Genomic DNA, 18080 nt, shown 5'->3' with positions numbered 1-18080 from the left:
CGCGACAGAATTTTCTTGTTTTTGTAGGGTTCTACGGCCCATATCTTTTGATCCACAACAGATACAGCCACATATCGCACCATTTTGGAAAGGGCAAATTGTGGTCTATTATTTGAGTTTGGGTTAGAGAGGTATTATAATGGGCCCAAGTTCGACTTTTAGGGAGTTTTTCAAAAAAATCGGGGACCAAAACCCAGTTTTTTGACTATATCTCCAAAATGGTTTGAGATAACGCCATCATATTACCACTCAATGGAAAGGTATTTTTATAACCTTTAAAATGATACCCATATTATATTAACCGGATCCGTAGAACCGGATATAACCGGGTACCCGTACCCGAACTTCCGGGTCAAATAACCGGGTAACCGGGTACGTCCCCCAAGAAAAAAAGATATCCCCATAATTAGGGTAAAAATACCTACCTCTGAAAAAATTTTCAGAAAAATCTGATCGTTTTTACTAAACTAGAGTTAAGCCAATGTATTCCTTGTTCCGGAATATATCTCTAATGATCTATTTTTGGGTAAACCAGCAATTTTATTTCAGTCATCTATGTGTTAGGAATGTATTAGAACATTCGCCATAGTACATCATATTAATGCAATTGGATGTTGCTATTCTAATTGGAATAAAATTAGAACAATGGCTAGTTTATAATAATTGTTTTAAGGGAGTAAAAAAATTTGAAATGAGTAAAAATTCTATGTCGATTAGGCATGCCCGTCTGACTTTCGGTCTATATCGCAATATTAAAGATGGACTTTTGAAATTTTGCAGATACAGTTGTGTTCATAAAAATAGTAATGCAGTGGATCAATTTACAAATATAAAGTCGTTTACAGCTGTAAAAGTTATGGTGTTGTTGAATTTTTGTTTGTGGAGATTTCATTTGATGATAAACATTTACTTATTGTGATGCTTTATTTACCGCATGGACCTCGAAGCCTTCGAAGAAGTTTCTGAACTTTTGCTACGATATTCTAATATAGTGATTATGGGGAATTATAATAACAATTTATTTAATATTCCAACCGCATCTTCCGTAAGATTTGCTTGTGATCGATTGAATTCATCAATTCATCACAATTCTTTACCGACACACTACGATGTTACCCACCAATCGACTTCTTTAGATTTTTCTCTTTTGTCCTTCTATATCTAAACACGTTCTAATTTGCCTATCCATTCGTTCATTACATTCACGTGTGGATGATTACTACGTATTCGTTGATTACGACAGTATCTCTCAGGATGCATTGCGAAGATACATTCGTTTGATTATTTTTCGTTCATCTGATGTTGACAATCAGTTGAATACTTTTATGACAGGTGTGGAATATGTTCGCTCGGCCTGTCCTCTAAAAAAGATGGAAGTTTAAGCAAAATGATACAGAACGGATGAACTCGCCTGTTATTAAGTACCGCAGTTCCTTAAGGTTCTTGGCATTCAGAGATTATTTATCTGATAAAACTAGCCACAAGTGGAAAATACACTGTAGGGCAAGGAATAAAGCCAAAACGGTTATAACGGAACAGAAGAGACAGGCACCTGTAGAAAGATTTAAATTCAAATACGTTATAGAATAGATAATAACGGTCTTCTTGCAAACAGGCAGATATATGTAAAAGCTTACATATAGGGGTTGACGAATTAAATCAACATTTCATTAATAATCAGTCCGATGCTCCGATGACTGAGCCTACATCTAGACATTTTTTGTCAATGGGTGAGGGCAGATTTGGCTTCCGTACTATTAATTTAGACGAATTAAACATAGCCGTTTATAATATAAAATCCAACGCGCCAGGTATTTTTCTTTGAAATTCCTCAAACTGGTTCTACCTCATCTAGAAACTATTTATACCCTACACAACTATGTTGTCAGGGTATTATAGCTTTGTGCAGCCCCAAATGTTTGTAACGCCGCGAAATATTGGTCCTAGACCCACCTTTAAGTATACCGATCGTCATATCTCGACTAGCTGAGTCGATCTAGACATGTGTGTCCGTCCGTCCGTCTGTCCATTATAATTTGTAAACACGATACAGGCCACAGTTATGGACCAATCTTCACGAAATTTTGCATGTAGGATGGGTTCTGGCCAATGAAGACCCCTATTGTTTTTGGAAAAGATCGGTTAATATTTAGGGGGTGAAATGGACCAAATACTAAATTTTTGTCGGTTTTTCTGGTCGCTCCAGAGGCCGCAATTATGGCCCAAACACCGCGAATTTTTGCATGGAGAAGGGGATCGGGTCAGAGAATAAGCATGCATGTTTTTATAAAGATCGGTCAATATTTAGCGGGTCAAATGGACCCTGACTTTTGTGTGAAAAATGACAAAATTTGTATTCTATGGCATATATATTTACTCCTGGAGGATGTAGACCCCAGGAGTTGATAACATATCCAAGAGGAGTGGTTGACCTTTAAATTGATACCAAATATAGTGATGTATCTACTCAGATGTGGGAGTTACAGTCAAATATTTACATGTGCTTACGTATTCAGATATTATTTAGTAATCCATTACCACATTAAAGGGAGAAATATCGCGCTGATGGCTTTGAAATTTTTCATGAAGTTCCAGTTATGGTCAAGAACAACGCCTACAATTTTCGGTGATGATCAGATTAAAATTTTGGGATGAAATGGACCGAAAACATAATTTTTTGTGTGTTTTCGAGTAGAGTATAATCCGAAAATCACAACACACCCACCGTGAAGGTAATCTGGACAAGTAATTAGAAGGACTGTACAAGAGGGGGCTGTACAAGACGGGGCAAATATCAGGAAATATTACTCAGACTCGGAATAAACATCCTCAGAAAGTTAGAGTTCGTGGTAGTTGTGTAGGGTATCGTATGGTCGGCCCCGTCCGACTATACTGCTCCGCTCACTGGTTTTCTTCATATTGTTAATACCATAATAATGACTTCGACCTTCCCATCGCAGTGGAAATTTGCAAATATAACTCAAATAAAGAAGAAAACTAAATGTTTCTATGGAAAATTGAAGGCCTATTTCTGTCCTCTCCATTCTTGCCGACGTCGTAGATCATGTTTTAAAACAACAGTTGATGGGTTACATCGAAACTAATAATCTGTTAAGCGATTATCAATGTGGGTTTCGTGCTAAAAGGAGTACAACGTGTGTTCTAGGACTGACGAACTCCATTAGAAGACACTTTTAATTTCCATGGACCTTAATAGAGTGAATCAACACTTTAAAGATTCAGCATTCCATTTGATTTCTTCTTATTTGTTGCATAGGAATAGTGAGTAATTGGATGACTGAAAATAAGTTGGACATAAATACGTCGAAAACTAAGTCTCTGTTATTATCTTCTCATTCTAATGACCTGAATGTTAAATACGAAGGGGTTGGTGTTTTAGAAATTCTTGGTGTACTTATTGATGATAAGCTGTCATTTACATCTCATATCGATCGCACTAACATTGCATTGCGAAGGCTTTTGTTGCTGCGACCTAGTACTTCCTCAGCATATAAAGGAAAAAAAGACTTGAAACTATATTAAAATTATATATTTTCACAAGGATTTTCTTCGTAATTGTAAAGAACATAGAGGAAAATACTTTAAAATTTAAAATCATTAAAAAATATTTATAATACTGATATTTTTGTGGATGCCGCCATTAGGAACAAACATTTTTAAGGTTTTCCTATAGTCGGCATATGGGTGAATAATAAGCGCCTTTTCCATCATTTTGGCTTAAAATTGGAAAAAATGTTAAATAATTACTTCAAATAACGATTAATTTTCTCGAAGTCGGAACCATGTTTTATAATTGAAATATTTTAACAAATAAATTTATTTTATATAATTTGTTTAATGCAATACTGATGGAAACGTCCGAAAATAATAATTTATTAATGAAAATATCAGCCAAATTAATTCAATAAATAATTTTGTCTAACAAAAATACGACATGACGACTATTGGAAAAAAGTTCCGACCATTGGCACAATGGCACTTTGTTAACTAAATTTCAATTTAATCTACTTTAATACAAATTTATTACACAAATATATATTGCATCGGGAAGTAAACAAAAAAGTTCGAAATAAATGAGCCTAAGGTCAATATAAGAACTGCTATTATAATGCACGCTACTGTATGTGAAAAAACGATCCCGATCGGGACCTAAAGTAGACTCGTTTCCTTAGACAACATAATTCATAATTCATCTCTAAGATCGTTTTATAGAACTGATTTATCTTTGTCACTTTTTGTCAAAGCGTAGTCAGTAAGGGCTCTTATTCTCCCTTCGATTCTTTATTGTTTTGAGATCTACTCTGATACGGCGGATTGTTTATTAAATGAATTCATTCCCTTTTAATGTATTGGCATAGTTCCAAATAACGGAACAGTCCAGCTCGTCTATAAAGACTCCGTTCAGCTAGCCTATAAAGACTCCTTTCTACTTTTTTTTTTAGCTCGTCTATAGAAGAGCCTCTTCAGCTCGTCTTTAGACTCTATTCTATAGGAGACTCCCTTCAGCTGGTCGGTAGAAGACTCCCTTCAGCTCGTCTATCAAGACTCCGTTCAGATTTTCTATAGAAGACTGACTTTAGATCGCCTGTAAAGATCACTAGATGCCAATAGAGATTCCCTACCTCACCTATATATAGAGCAAATGGTCATTTATTTTTAAAACGTATTTATTTTATTTAAATTTTGTATTTATTTAATATTTCCGCCTCCCTATAGCATCACTCAAAAAACGTGACTAATTCAATAGCATTTTTTACCAACATTCATCCATTCGTTTGTCTATCCATCCCCCCTTTTGACTGACTCAAATCCGTTGGCGATTTTTTTATTTTTTGGTGATCTCTTGGCAATTATTACGTAGATTCGATTGTATATGCAAATAACAATAATGACAACAACAATGGCTGCAAATATAAAAACAGAAGTAGGTAATCTGGTCAATATTTCGACAACATACATACATAGATACAAGCATGCATATGATGAGAGATGAGATACCAAAAATAAAACCTTTAAATATTCATGGTCAAATAATTCATATACACACAGCATATTACAAAAAAAAAGAACCACAATAGCAAATAAGTGCGTATATTTATAGCAATTTTTAGAACAGCTTCCATTTTTTAAACGAGGGGGTATTCCGAAAAAGAATTTAATTCATGAAGTTTTTTGTTTAAGTGACATTTATATTTTTTCTCGCCGTTTATCGTCTAGCCTTTTCATTTGTAAACGTCATCTATTATTTATTTACTTTTGTCATTGCGTTTCTGCTACTTTTTTTTTGCTCGCCTGCTCGGCTGTTTGCTAGCTTTATCAATGACCTTTAAACAGCCAATTAATTATGGATGGATGATTGACTACTGGCTGACTGACTGACTAAATATTTGAAGAGTGAGAGACACCTTTTTTTGAGAATGAGTTTCTGTTAATAAACTTTCTCTGGGTGGCATACTCTTTTTTGCTATCTAAATTAATCGAAGTGTTTGTATATGTTTATTTAGTTAATATCACGTTTTATGGATATTATAACAATTTAGGGATGCCAATTCAGATATAAAGTTTTTAATATTATACATTTAATTGGATTTTTTTTCAGATTAAAAAAAATAACAAATCATTTAAATGGCTTGGTAATTGTGAATTGTATTCGACTCCTTTCAGACACCCTTCAGTTCGTCGTATTTACTTCAGGTCGTCAAGAAAGACTCCTTGGATTTAGCTTGATTATAAAGGTTCTCTGACTTCAGCTGGCCTATAAAAAACTCCCGCATTTCGGCTAGATTCTAAAATTTCCATGGAAAAAAAAACGGTTGGACGTTTGGACTCGCATGGCCATTACATCGTCTGTAAAAACTCACTCCAGCTCGTCTATAAATACTCCCTTCAGCTCTTCTATAGAGATTTTTTTAAGCTCATCCCTTTAGGTCGAGTCTAAAGACCTATTTTAACTCGTCTATAAAAGACTCTCATCAGATCCTCAATAAATATTTAATGAATGCAGCATGTCTATAAAGATTCCCTGATGAGTTTCTACAAAGAGTTCTTGACATTCACATATTCTAACAAGACTACTAGGCCTTTGCCTCATATATTACGTCTTCTTGATCGTCAATTCATTTATAACGACTCCTTGCCTACAGCTCTTCTGTCAACACTAGCTCCAGCTTGTCGATAACGACTACGTGTAGATCGATTATAAAGATTTCCCGACTTCTTAAAAAACTTCCTGATTTCGCGTCGTCTTTAAATACTTCTTGACTTAACCAGGTCTTTAAAAACTCCCTCGCCTCAGTACGTCTTGAAGGCTCCTTAACTTGTGTTGGGCTTTAAAGACTTCCTGACTTAACCATGTGTTTAAAACCTCCCTCAGCTCAGCTCGTCTTAAACACTCCTTAACTTCTGCTGGGCTATAAAGACTTGGTCTTTATCTATAAGACTCCCAGCCCATTTAGCTCGCCAGTAAAGCTTCTCGTCAGCTTATCTGTAGAAGAATCCCTTCAGTATGTCTACAGAAGACTCACTTCAAATCCTCTATAGAAGTATACCTTCTGCTCGTCTATAGAAGACTCCCTTCAGATCGTCTATAGAAATCTCTCTTCTACAGAGAGATTTCATAGGCTCCCTCATCTTATTTTTAAGACCCCTTACGGCTGCCCGTGCAGAACGGATATAACCTGTAAAAATGAATCGGTGACAGACCCGAAGAGGTGTGCTGGTGATTTAGCCGCAGTCAAATGTGTACCAGGAGAATGTCAGGTCATTAACCAACATGGTTCCTGCAGTCCCGCTATTGAAGCCTGGAAAGGTTGCCAGCAAATTCAGATCAAATTCAGATCAGATTGCCCTGTCAAACGAGGAAAAAATATGGATCTAAATTAAGTTAAAGTTCGAGATACTGTCGAAGCCTTGGCGGGGGATATTCTATTAAAAAACTCCAGGCCTAGATCCTGTCGAAGTCTTGGTGGGGGATATTTTATAAAAAGAAACTCCAGGCCTAGAGCTTGTCGAAGCCTTTGAGAGGAAATTATATTTAAAAACTCCATGCCTAGAGCCTGTCGAAGCCTTTGAGAGGAAATTATATTTAAAAACTGCATGCCTAGAACCTAAAGAAGCCTCTTAGAGAAATTTCTATTTAAAAAATCCACGCCTATAGCCTGTAGAAGCCTCTGAGGGAAAATTCTATTTAAAAAATCCACGCCCTGAACCTGTAGAATCCTCTGAGGAAAAATTCAATTTCAAAAATCCACGCCCTGAACCTGTAGAAGCCTCTGAGGAAAAATTCAATTTAAAAAATCCACTCCCTGAACCTGTAGAAGCCTCTATTTAAAAAATCCACGCCCTGAACCTGTAGAAGCCTCTGAGGGAAAAATTTATTTAAAAAATCCACGCCCTGAACCTGTAGAAGCCTCTGAGGGAAAATTCTATTTTAAAAACCACGCCTAGAGCCTGTAGAAGTCTGTGAGGGAAATTTCTATTTTAAAAATCCACGCCTGGAGCCTGTAGAAACCTCTGGGGGGAAATTCTATCTAAAAATCAATTCCCCGAATCTTATCAAACAATAGCCTATCGTCATACCTAATATTATTAATTAATCTAAATGCTCATTTTCACATTTAGTCTTTTCCTCTCTCTCTCTCAATCTCCCTCTCTCTTCTCCATTTTTTTATTTTCATTTGCTGTAATAATATTTAAATAGGATCTCTATGTAAAAATATTTGAGAGGGAGAGAAGGTCCGATTTATGGATGCTCTCACAAATAATTTCTTCTTTCGAATTTGCAATTTCCTGCTCATTTATTAATTACTGATAAGTTTCGAATATGTTTAAAAAAAACACAAAGATTATTTCTCTCTATTTTTTGAGATTAGCCAACAGCTGACAAACTGACTGCTCGCCCGCCTGCCTGCCTGTCTATCTTTTGACGACAAGCAGGAGTATGGTAGTGAGCGAGTGAGTGACTCTGCTTCTTAGTTGTCGCGTCCCCATAATTATTTCGAGATTGTTGTATTTGCCCCCTAAAGATACCCTGTCTGATATTGGCAATGTATGATTGTTGTTGCTGTTGTTATAATTATATTTTGTTGCTATTTGTTGTTGTTATTTCTCATGTTCGAATACATTTTTGTTTTTTGCTAAAAATTCATTTAGTTTTGAATTTGTCGAGGTGCTGTTAAAAACGGCTCGTTTTTGTCGTTACGCTTTCTTGCTTTCTTTCGATATTGTGTTGTGTGTGTTAATTTCCAAATTTTATTTGAAAATAAGAAAATATTAAATATTTTGAATTGAATTGGCCTGCGCGTTACCTTTAATTATCGATCGTCATCGTTTGCTCATCATTGTCTTGTGGGCCATTTAATATTTAATTATAATTTTTTTGTTAAATATATATTTTTTATAAATTTGTAATTTAGATACGACAAAGTTCCGTTTTTATTTTATTTTGTGTTAAACGAATATTTGTGGATTGTTTTTCATTAAACGGAAATCAGAAAAATATTCAAGTAGTGTTTTTTTTCTTAGCTTCTTTTCAACACAGCAAATAATTACGATATCGATTTTAATTTACAACGAACAAAATATTCTCCCCTTCATCCACTCTACTCTCCAACGAAACGAAAAAACAATTTTGAAAATTAAAAAAAAGTGAAAAATAAAACCAGCCTTTGTATAAAGTCAAGGTGGGCACACATTACAGCATTGTGTTATTTATTTATTTTTTTTAAACAATATATAAAAACAAAACCAGTGTTTTGAAAAAGAAATTTGCAATATCTTTTTTTTTAATATACACACACATTCATATAAAAATACCTTAAATATTATTAATGACTTTTGACGTGATGTGCAATTTACATGTTTTTTTGCGAAATGTTTGGCTTTCTGTTTATATATATTCTATACATATGCAGAGTATATATGTAATTAATAATCAACAGAAGAAAAAACTATTTAAAAATGACAAAAGATAAATATTATTCAAATTCAAAGCATTTGTGTTTTTGTATACATTTGTTTTTTTTACAAAAAATGTTAATGATTTATTTGTGTTTCTTCCTAATTTCGATTCAAAATAAATAATAATAATTATGTAAAAATTTTGAAATGGGTATTTCCGATGCTTCTATTTTCCGAGAGAAATGTTATGTAGTGTTGAAAAATTATACACAATTGTCTTTTGTCATGCTAAGTTCAAAGATTGGGCTATATCGGTATACGATTTAGCCCTCATGTAATTTCTAAGGAAAAAAGAAAAGCTTTAACGATAGTTTTTGATATTTGTTATTTTGATTGTTTCGAACAAGTTTTATAGCCATCTTTGTTGACAAATCTCCGTTAAAAATATAATAATTTACACCATTTAATGATGCCCTGAAATTGTCGGTATGTTTGTTCTTGGCCTTTTTTTTTGTATCAACAGAATTGGAATTGAAAAATATTAACTTACATATTTTTGGATTCTATTTTCATACCAAAAATTTTCAATATTATTTAACGGCGTCCAAATGTACCACCAATTTCAGTATTTTAGGCTTTTGGGATAAGACGATGTGTGCCAACTATAGAGGAATTAGTATCCTTCCCCTCGCATTTAAACTGATATCCAACATGATGTGTGAACGACTGAAAACAATGGTTAATGTCATTATTGGACCATAACAATACGGCTTCAGACCTGGCAAATCCAGCATAGACCAGATTTTCACAATGCACCAAATTTTGGAAAAGACCCACGAAAAACACATCGATACATTTCACCTATTCGTCAACTATAAAGCCACATTCGACAATCCAATCCACCCAGAAGTATTTAAAGCCGCCATGTCTGCGTTCGGCATTCCTACACAATAAATATGGCCATGCAGTACAACTTTAAGTGGCACAATGTCAGCAGTTAAAATCGGAAAGGTCCTCTCGGAACCCTTCAATACCGAACGAGGATTCAGACAAGCTGATAGTTTGTCGTCTGATCTGCTTAACATCCAGCTAGAAAAGGTCATACGAAACGCAAAGGTGAACAGAAATTGCACTCTGTACACCAAACAGCATATTGTTGTTGTAGCAGTCCTCTTGCTTCTACACAATGGGCTGAGAAGACAGGCGTTGACCGAGTTTGACTCGAGTCGTTTAGGATCATGTGTTACTCGCCGTCGACATCGACATAATGGGTCTAACATTGCGAGCGGTAACAGTCAGCTTTGAACGAATTGAGAAGGAGTCTACCAAAGTGGGTCTGGCAGTAAATGGCGAGAAGGCCAAGCTGATGGTATCAACGCGCAAAACGTCCAGTAGACTCATACCAACTGAGAAACTTGAAATACGGAGAAGAATAGTGTTGGCCAACAGATGCTACAATGGTCTGAGTAAGCAATTAAAAAACCAGGCCACCTCTCGCCAGACCAATCTCACACTCTTCAAGACGCTAATACTACCCGTGCTGTTGTATGAATCTGAAAATCCAAAAAATCTATGGGACGATCAGCGTCAGACGGTGAATATCGTCGTCTAATGAACCATGAGTTGTACTATCTATTCTTGGACATAGATATCGTCAGACGTATCGAACTGCAACGACTATGTTGGTCGTTGACGGTGAATATAGTCGTACCTTGAGTTGTACTATCTATTCTTGGACGTCGACATCGCTAGACGTATCGAACTGCAACGACTATGTTGGTTAGGCTATGTGGGGAGAATAGATGAGGATGTCATATAAAAACGAGCTCACGCAGAAGGGGAAGGCCACGAATCCGATCGAAAGATCAAGTGGAAGACAACGTATCGGAACATGGTCTTTCAAATTAGAAGAGCTGGGCACAAAACCGACCCGCCTGTATATTTTTTTATGACACCGACCGAATATGCAGCTCATGGACAGGGGCAAACAATTCTACTGTAATTCTATAATTCTGAAATAGGTTAAAAAATAGAAACAATATCCTTAAAAACTTTTGCTAGTGGCGTTTACTAGAAGTATTTAAAAATGATTCTGCAACATGGTGGTCCATCATGTTGCCGTTGGCTGAGTAGACGTCATTAGAGCAATGTGGCCTCATTGCTGAACTTTTTAGGGTCATCCTAATCGTAGTATAACATAGTGTGTGAAGAAGTATTGGCGGATGTAGTAGTTCAAAAAGATAGCATCTCTACATTAGCAAGTCTATCAAACAGGTTTATGTAGGAAATATTTGATGTTACAAACCGAAAAAGCGTAGCACCTTATTGGGAACCAGATATGTTTTCCCAACTGGGTGTAATTTGATACGTTGAGTTCAAATTAGGTACCAAATCGTCCAACCAAAAATTAATTTTACTCCAATTTTTTGAGTAGCCCGCCATATTACGAACTGTACCCCAAATTTTCAGTATATTGGGTTTTTAAGCAACCGAGCATATTTGATTCATAACTCCTTGTGTATATTAAATAGTTAACTGATTTGTTTCGTGTGTTGGTTTTGTCCCCACAGCAGTCTAAAGGACTTTAATAATAGCACAGAATTTCTATACTCTCTTTCGTTTCTAGATCGTATATCCCTTTATTGGATATGTGTGGTGACCAGCACTAAATCAATCCTCTTTTAAACATAAATTAACCCATGAATACCATTCTACACCTAGAATGCCCATGCATTTATTTTTTTTAGTGGGAATTCATGGTATATATAATAGAAGGTAACAGCAAGTGTTGTACAAAAAAAACGATAAAACAACCACATGGAAATTTGTTGTTGTAAGTTCTACTAGTGTCAACTCATTTGACAGAAAAATGTAAACAAACAAACAAATTATAATCAAATTATTTTTATTTTGAAAATGAAACATTTTTGAATCCTCAGATCAAAAATTGAAAAACATGAATGAAAATCTATCAAATTTATATTTCTATCGCTTCCACATCTTTCCTATAATTGAGCCATTGCCATATATATGTGTAGCACATATGAAAATGCTGGGAATAGCGAGTTGTTCCTTGCAGAAAGATTTGCTTCCTCAAACTTTCCCAGCAGGCAGATTGAGTAAATTAAATACGGTTGGACATTTAATAAAGAACAATTTCGAATTGAATGCATTCCCAATTTTCCTGTTGGGTGATTTTTAAAAACATAATTTGTCAAATTCATATTGACACTAGTATTACGTTGGAATCAAATCAGCTGGGATTTGCTGTTACCTTTTATAATTGTACCATGGTGGGAATTGTTTGTTAATTAAAATACCCTTTCAGAAAGCATCAGCTCTCCACCTCAGAACCATACCATCAAATTTATATTAAGAAAACAGAATTATATTCTACATCTTTATTTACATAAATTACACTTTGTTATATTAACTACATGACTAATACACATATTTTTTTTTAATTTAAAAATATGCTATGAATTTTTCATTCACTTTTACATTTTGTTTTCTTTCAAATTGGTATTAAATATATTAAAGCTTATTTTTTAAAAAAGATATAATAATAATAATGACCATTATTAACTTGTACATGCAAATTGTTTGTGTGTGTGTGAAGGAAATAACTTCCTTAGATTTCAATTGAATATCCTCCTAATTTTCCATTTCCAATGCTGGCATATAAAATGGCAATGCATCCAAAATATTACAATTCGCCGGCGATTTATTCTCCTGCACATCGAAACACAACGAATGACGTGGTGAGGTCATCATCTGTCGTACATTAAATGTGATATCTTCAAAATTTGAACGTTCACTGGGTTCCAAAGTCCAACAATTCAACAACATTTGATAGAGATCTTGATAGACAAACGATGGTTGAGCTGGGCGTGAACCACTTTTCAGAGCATCCAAGATTTTATTCGAGCTATTTATTTGTGGATATGGAGTTGCGCCCAATGAACAACATTCCCAGGCCACTATGGCAAAGGACCAAACATCCGATTTGGTTGAGTAGTGTTGATAGCGTAGAACTTCTGGTGCCAGCCAGCGGGTTTGATCAACTTTCTTTTGATTTTGTACATAGGGAGTGGGTCCAAAGACGGATACTTTCAATTTCATCTCAGCTGTAACATAAATACAATGGGAACACAAATGTTTGTGTACCACCTTCGATTTGGCGAGATATTCCATGGCATTGGCTATTTCATATATCCATTCCAATATCATTTGTTCAGATAACGAAGTTATACGTTGTACGGGTGCTGAATTGGGGGCTCGACGACTTTCAATTAGACGACGTTTCAATGTCACATTTTGATGTTCAAACACAAAATAGAACCAATCGGTACTGGCCGATACTCCATAGAAATCTAAAATGTTGGTATGCTGCTGCAATTTGATGAGGTTACGAAATTCCTGCAACAACTTCCCTTGATCGGTACTGGTTAGCTCATCCAAAGAGAGAACATGTAGCTGACACTCGGCCGTCGATTCGGGTAAATTATTTTGTAACAATTTCCCAGTAATGACATCTCCATAATTCCCCACCGCCACAATATCATTGACATTTAAACGCAAATTATTGCGCGGAATTCTTTTGGTGGTCTCCAAACGATCTACCAAACCATTTAGTTGTTCTTTAAAATTCTCTGTCGTATGTGGTACATCATCTTCGACAACAAACCCATTATTTTCACGATCTATAATCGGTTGTTGCATTGTCATTTCGTGGGAATTACCACCTCGAAGCGCCCGTAATTGACATGTTTTATAACGTAAATAAAAATACGTTATAACGGAAAGGATAAAACATACACCGAAAACAGAACAGGTTACAATCAGCGCTACCACGGAATTGGATCCCGATTCAAAGGTGGAATATGTAAAATTATCCATTGAACTGACATGTTGTTCGTGGGTACTGCGTGCGTACAGGATTTTCGTTATGTTGTTCAGCGTGCTTACCTGGAAGAGAGAGAGAGAGAGAGAGAGAAAAAAGGAGCAGAAATTAGAACAAAAATGAAAGTTAATTCAATAATATTTAATGTTCTGAAATAAATTATAAACTAAATACTATTTTTATATTTTTTAGACCTGCGAGGCCTATTCTAAGGAATGCGGTGCTTGTGTGAAAGCATTTCCAACATGGACCAATTTTATGAACCTTTTTCACCTTAATCGGACTCCGGCATATCATAGGGCTAAGACAAAAGAGACACTGGTCGGGAAGATATATTGGAAACCATTCTACTATTGTCAGAGATATGTCGACCAAGACCCTTACAAAATCAGCTACAATGAATTTCTTCTGCTTAAGAAACACCTAAACATCGTGAGGAAGTTCGGATGTGACTACACTAAAAAGTCCCCTAGGGAATAACATTCCAACTATAAAGCAAATTTATGAACCTTTTTAGTTTTCACATTAACTCCAGCACCAAGTAGAACTAAGTCAATAGAGGCGTAAGACAGGAAGATATATCGGAGTACAATTATTGCTAGATATATGAAGGCTTATCGTAGTTTAATCTGCTATTGTCAAAAATATGTCGACCAAGACCCTAACAATATCAGCGAAAAGGTATTTATTCTGCTTAGGAAACACCTAACGATCGTGAAGAAGTATGCATCTCAAAAAATTTGCTATACACAACTCTAAAGAGCTCCTTTTTATCTATACGCACATCAAAAGAGTTCATCCATATCAAAACGAACATCTATAGAGCTCCTTCATACTTATACGGACTTCAATCGAGTTATTCCATAAATTTATAGAAACATGTAGAGCTGCTAACGTACGCATAGGGACCTGAGAAGAGTTCCTCTTTACTTATAAGGACCTATAGAAACTTCTAAAGAGCTACTGCTTATCTATATAGACATCTATGGAGCTCCTCCTTACATGTACCGACCTCTCTAAAGCTCCACCTTACCTATACGAACCTTCTTTGAGCTCCTAACGTACGCATAGAGGCCTGAAAATAGCTCCTCTTTACCTATGGGGACCTATACAGACCTTTATAGATATCCCGAAAAGTGTTCCTCTTTTATAATAATAACCTATAGAGCTCCTCCTTACCTATATGGACCTTCATAGAGCTCCTAACGTACATATAGGGAAAAGAGCTCCTCTTTACCTATACAGACCTCTATAGATATCCTGTTTATCTATAAGACATCTATAAAGCTCATTCTTACATGTACCGACCTCTATGAATCTCAACCTTACCTATAAGGACAATAATTTTTTTAGAGGTCCGTATAGGTATTAGCGAGCCTTAGCTAATACCTATACGGACCTCTACAAAAATTCTCCTTACCTATGCAGACCTCTATAAACCTCATATTTTTCTATAATAACCTCTTCCTAACTGATGCGAACGGTATTAGTCTCATTTGCCCCCTATGGGTAACCAAGAGTACTTTTTTCTTTTTGTAACATAATCTAATACTAATTGAGGTGCCAAGGCATGAACTATGATCTGTTCAAATACAGTCGGTATCCAGATGGACATGATGTCGCGTAAACCCCCAACGTTTGGGGGTCATTCATCTATCATGGAACTAATTTAGGGGGACTATATTTGTCTCATCAGTCCAAGGATCACTGGCACTCGGTCTTCATTTAGACCCGCTCACAGGCCAAGGATGCTTATTGCATTGGCAGCTATCCTGATTCGCAATATTGAAATCCATATTACTTAGCTTGTACCGTACACTTTGATACGGAAAAATATGCCTCGTCTAAATATTGTTTTTAGACTCGAAATCCTTTTCAGACAATTTAGAGTCGATTCACAAATGTCCGTCTGTCTGGCTGGTGCGCACGTTTACTCTCGAAGGCATTTCATCAAAACTTTGCACAGCGTAATGTTTCTTCCAAATTTAAATTAAGTTAAAAGATGGGGAATGTCGATCCACTCCTTCTGGTAATACAACGAATGTTGTATTTCGTAGACCTCCAAAAAATCTTAGACTGAGGATATATTTCTGTCGACAAAACCGCCTGGCACTTTTTTCTATATCCAAATATTTAACACTTAAAATTATTAACTAGGATATTTTTGTTTAACTTACCACAGCCAAACTAATATGAACATCCGAATTTTTATTATCCAACGGTGGATTTGTATATCTTCCATAGCGTTTGCCATCACCGACAATGAATTTCCTCGTTTTATTATCACCCGGACGATCATAATCCAATTCGGCAGCAATATAATATGGCAGCCCGTTCTCTTCGGCCTCCGTATAGCTACCGAGCAGAGCACTGTCAAACGGTTGGGTTATTGCATCATCGACATGTTCAACAATTACCAACACTTTGGTGACGGGACCATTATTATTGCGAACGGGTTTTATTTGTATGGTGATGGTTTTATCGGTGCTCGTCAAGACTTTTGGTGGTGGTGGCATAGGACTTGGCTCACCAATTAACGTTGTGCCCTCCACCATGGATGAACCACATTTCGATGCACCCTGAGTATTACTTTCGCATAGCGATTGAACGGTTATTTGATAGTGCGTTGCTGGATGTAAATCGGTTATTTCAAATTTTGTTTCATTACCCTGGACAATGAATTCGGGTTGGGGGAAAAAGGGTTGCATGGAGTAGGTGTGAAGACGTTCCGTTTTGATCATGTAGTTGGTGATGCGAATCATTGGTGTGGACTCTACACCGGATATGAAATGTTTCATTGGGTTGTGTGGTAGCCAGGAGATGGTTAGGCTGTTCTCGGTGGCATTAATGACTTGTAATTCTTTGGCTGCAGCACTTTTGGCCACTTCGGTGGAATAATAACTGTGTACCCCAGCTCCGCCACAATATTCGGATTTGCTGGCTATGCAACGTGTGGAACACAGCAGATCATCTTGTTTTTCCTCGGGGACAACGGTGTGGGTACAGTAACACTTATCATCGGACAGGGCAGCAAAGCTGTAATCCTTAACTTCACAAATCTCGACACACACTTGGGGTACTTTGCTGAACAATTGTTCTTGGGTTAAATCCAAACGGGCGGTATAGCAACCCAAATAGTAGTAGGGGGTCTCTTCAATACCACCTTGAGCTGTCGCGGAGTTTTTGCGTTGCTGCGGAGTCACAATGAAGAAGACGAAGAAGAAAAATAAAATTTTTAACGTTTCTAAAGTCGATTTAGGGCGGTGGCCAGGTGTTGTTATTCGTCGATGTTTTTTTCTTATGGGATCGTCAACGGCAATACGTTGTTGTTGCTGCCGAACCGCCATGGCTTAACAATTTAACTCTGCAAAATATGAATGAATGAAAAATGTTTTCAAAGCTTAGGTTGTGGGTGATTCTTCTACAAATTACCTTTAGTTGTTGTTGCTGTGTTTTTTTTTTCTATTCGTTTCAATTAATTATGTTGGTTGTTGTAATTGTTGTTGTTTTTCTTTTTTTGACATAATGCACTTTTATTTTTTTTCAATAGATTGTTTGCTTTGTAGCGTGGTTGTTGTTGCCATTACTACTACTAAAATCACTGGTTTAATTATTATTTGTTGTTGTTTTTTGTTTTTCAATTTTCCAAAACCACACTAAAGATCATCATCCTCAGTTGAACCACCACAGGCAGCACACGACACAATTCCGTTCGTTCGTTCCATTCAACATTTAGTGGCGGCCGCGCTATACATTTTCACTTTGGAAACAAATGAAGAACCAATTTTTCTTTTTTTTTCAAATTCTCCAGAATTATTTTTTACTCTTCATTGGTATGACAACAACGACTGTTTGACAGACCACAACCACCACCACCACCATTAATGGCAGTCACTAGTATTTCTAAAAAATTAAAAAAAACGCTATACATTCTCACTCACAGCTCATAATTGATTTAAAGCTTAGCTTCAGATGGATCGGCGGCGACGACGGATACATACCATGTTAATGTGCATGTCTCCCAGTTAAATAACTACTCATTGAGCTCTTTGAGTATAAAAGTTATTTTTATTCTCTCATGGGGCAGATCATCTTGACACTATTCTCACACACCGAGGGTACTTTTATTTAATCTGAAATGAGTCATATGGTTTGGGACCCGTTTAATACCACAGGCTAAAACGGAACAACAACTGTGTTAACTGTTTTATTTGACGTTCTTTGGTATGTCGTCATCTCTGTTTTTCTCCCTTCTTCT

General features: G+C 36.1%; 1 protein-coding gene across 1 annotated transcript; it reads right to left on the bottom strand.

The window, feature by feature from the left end:
* Positions 1 to 12573: 12573 nt before the first annotated feature.
* Positions 12574 to 17169, bottom strand: LOC133322910 (putative inactive tyrosine-protein kinase Wsck). The gene is made up of 2 exons (XM_061531865.1): positions 16000 to 17169; positions 12574 to 13887 (listed from the first exon to the last, which is right to left on the bottom strand). The coding sequence occupies exons 1-2, from the start codon at positions 17167 to 17169 to the stop codon at positions 12574 to 12576; spliced, it is 2484 nt and encodes an 827-aa protein (XP_061387849.1).
* Between the last annotated feature and the right edge of the window lie 911 nt (positions 17170 to 18080).

This window comes from Musca vetustissima, unplaced genomic scaffold, assembly GCF_032173495.1.
Source record: "Musca vetustissima isolate MV318-11 ecotype Yass unplaced genomic scaffold, APGP_CSIRO_Mvet_v1 utg25787, whole genome shotgun sequence".
Lineage (NCBI taxonomy): Eukaryota > Metazoa > Arthropoda > Insecta > Diptera > Muscidae > Musca > Musca vetustissima.
The sequence above is the reverse complement of the archived record's forward strand: the minus strand, read 5'-3'. Positions and strand labels throughout refer to the sequence as shown.

What these genes read in the sequence shown, in the direction of transcription:
- LOC133322910 (XM_061531865.1), bottom strand. Translation starts at nt 17,169, where the DNA reads ATGGCGGTTCGGCAGCAACAACAACGTATTGCCGTTGACGATCCCATA. An exon ending in TTCATATTAGTTTGGCTGTG is followed by an intron (nt 13,888 to 15,999) that starts GTAAGTTAAACA and finishes TCTCTCTTCCAG; the next exon opens with GTAAGCACGCTGAACAACAT.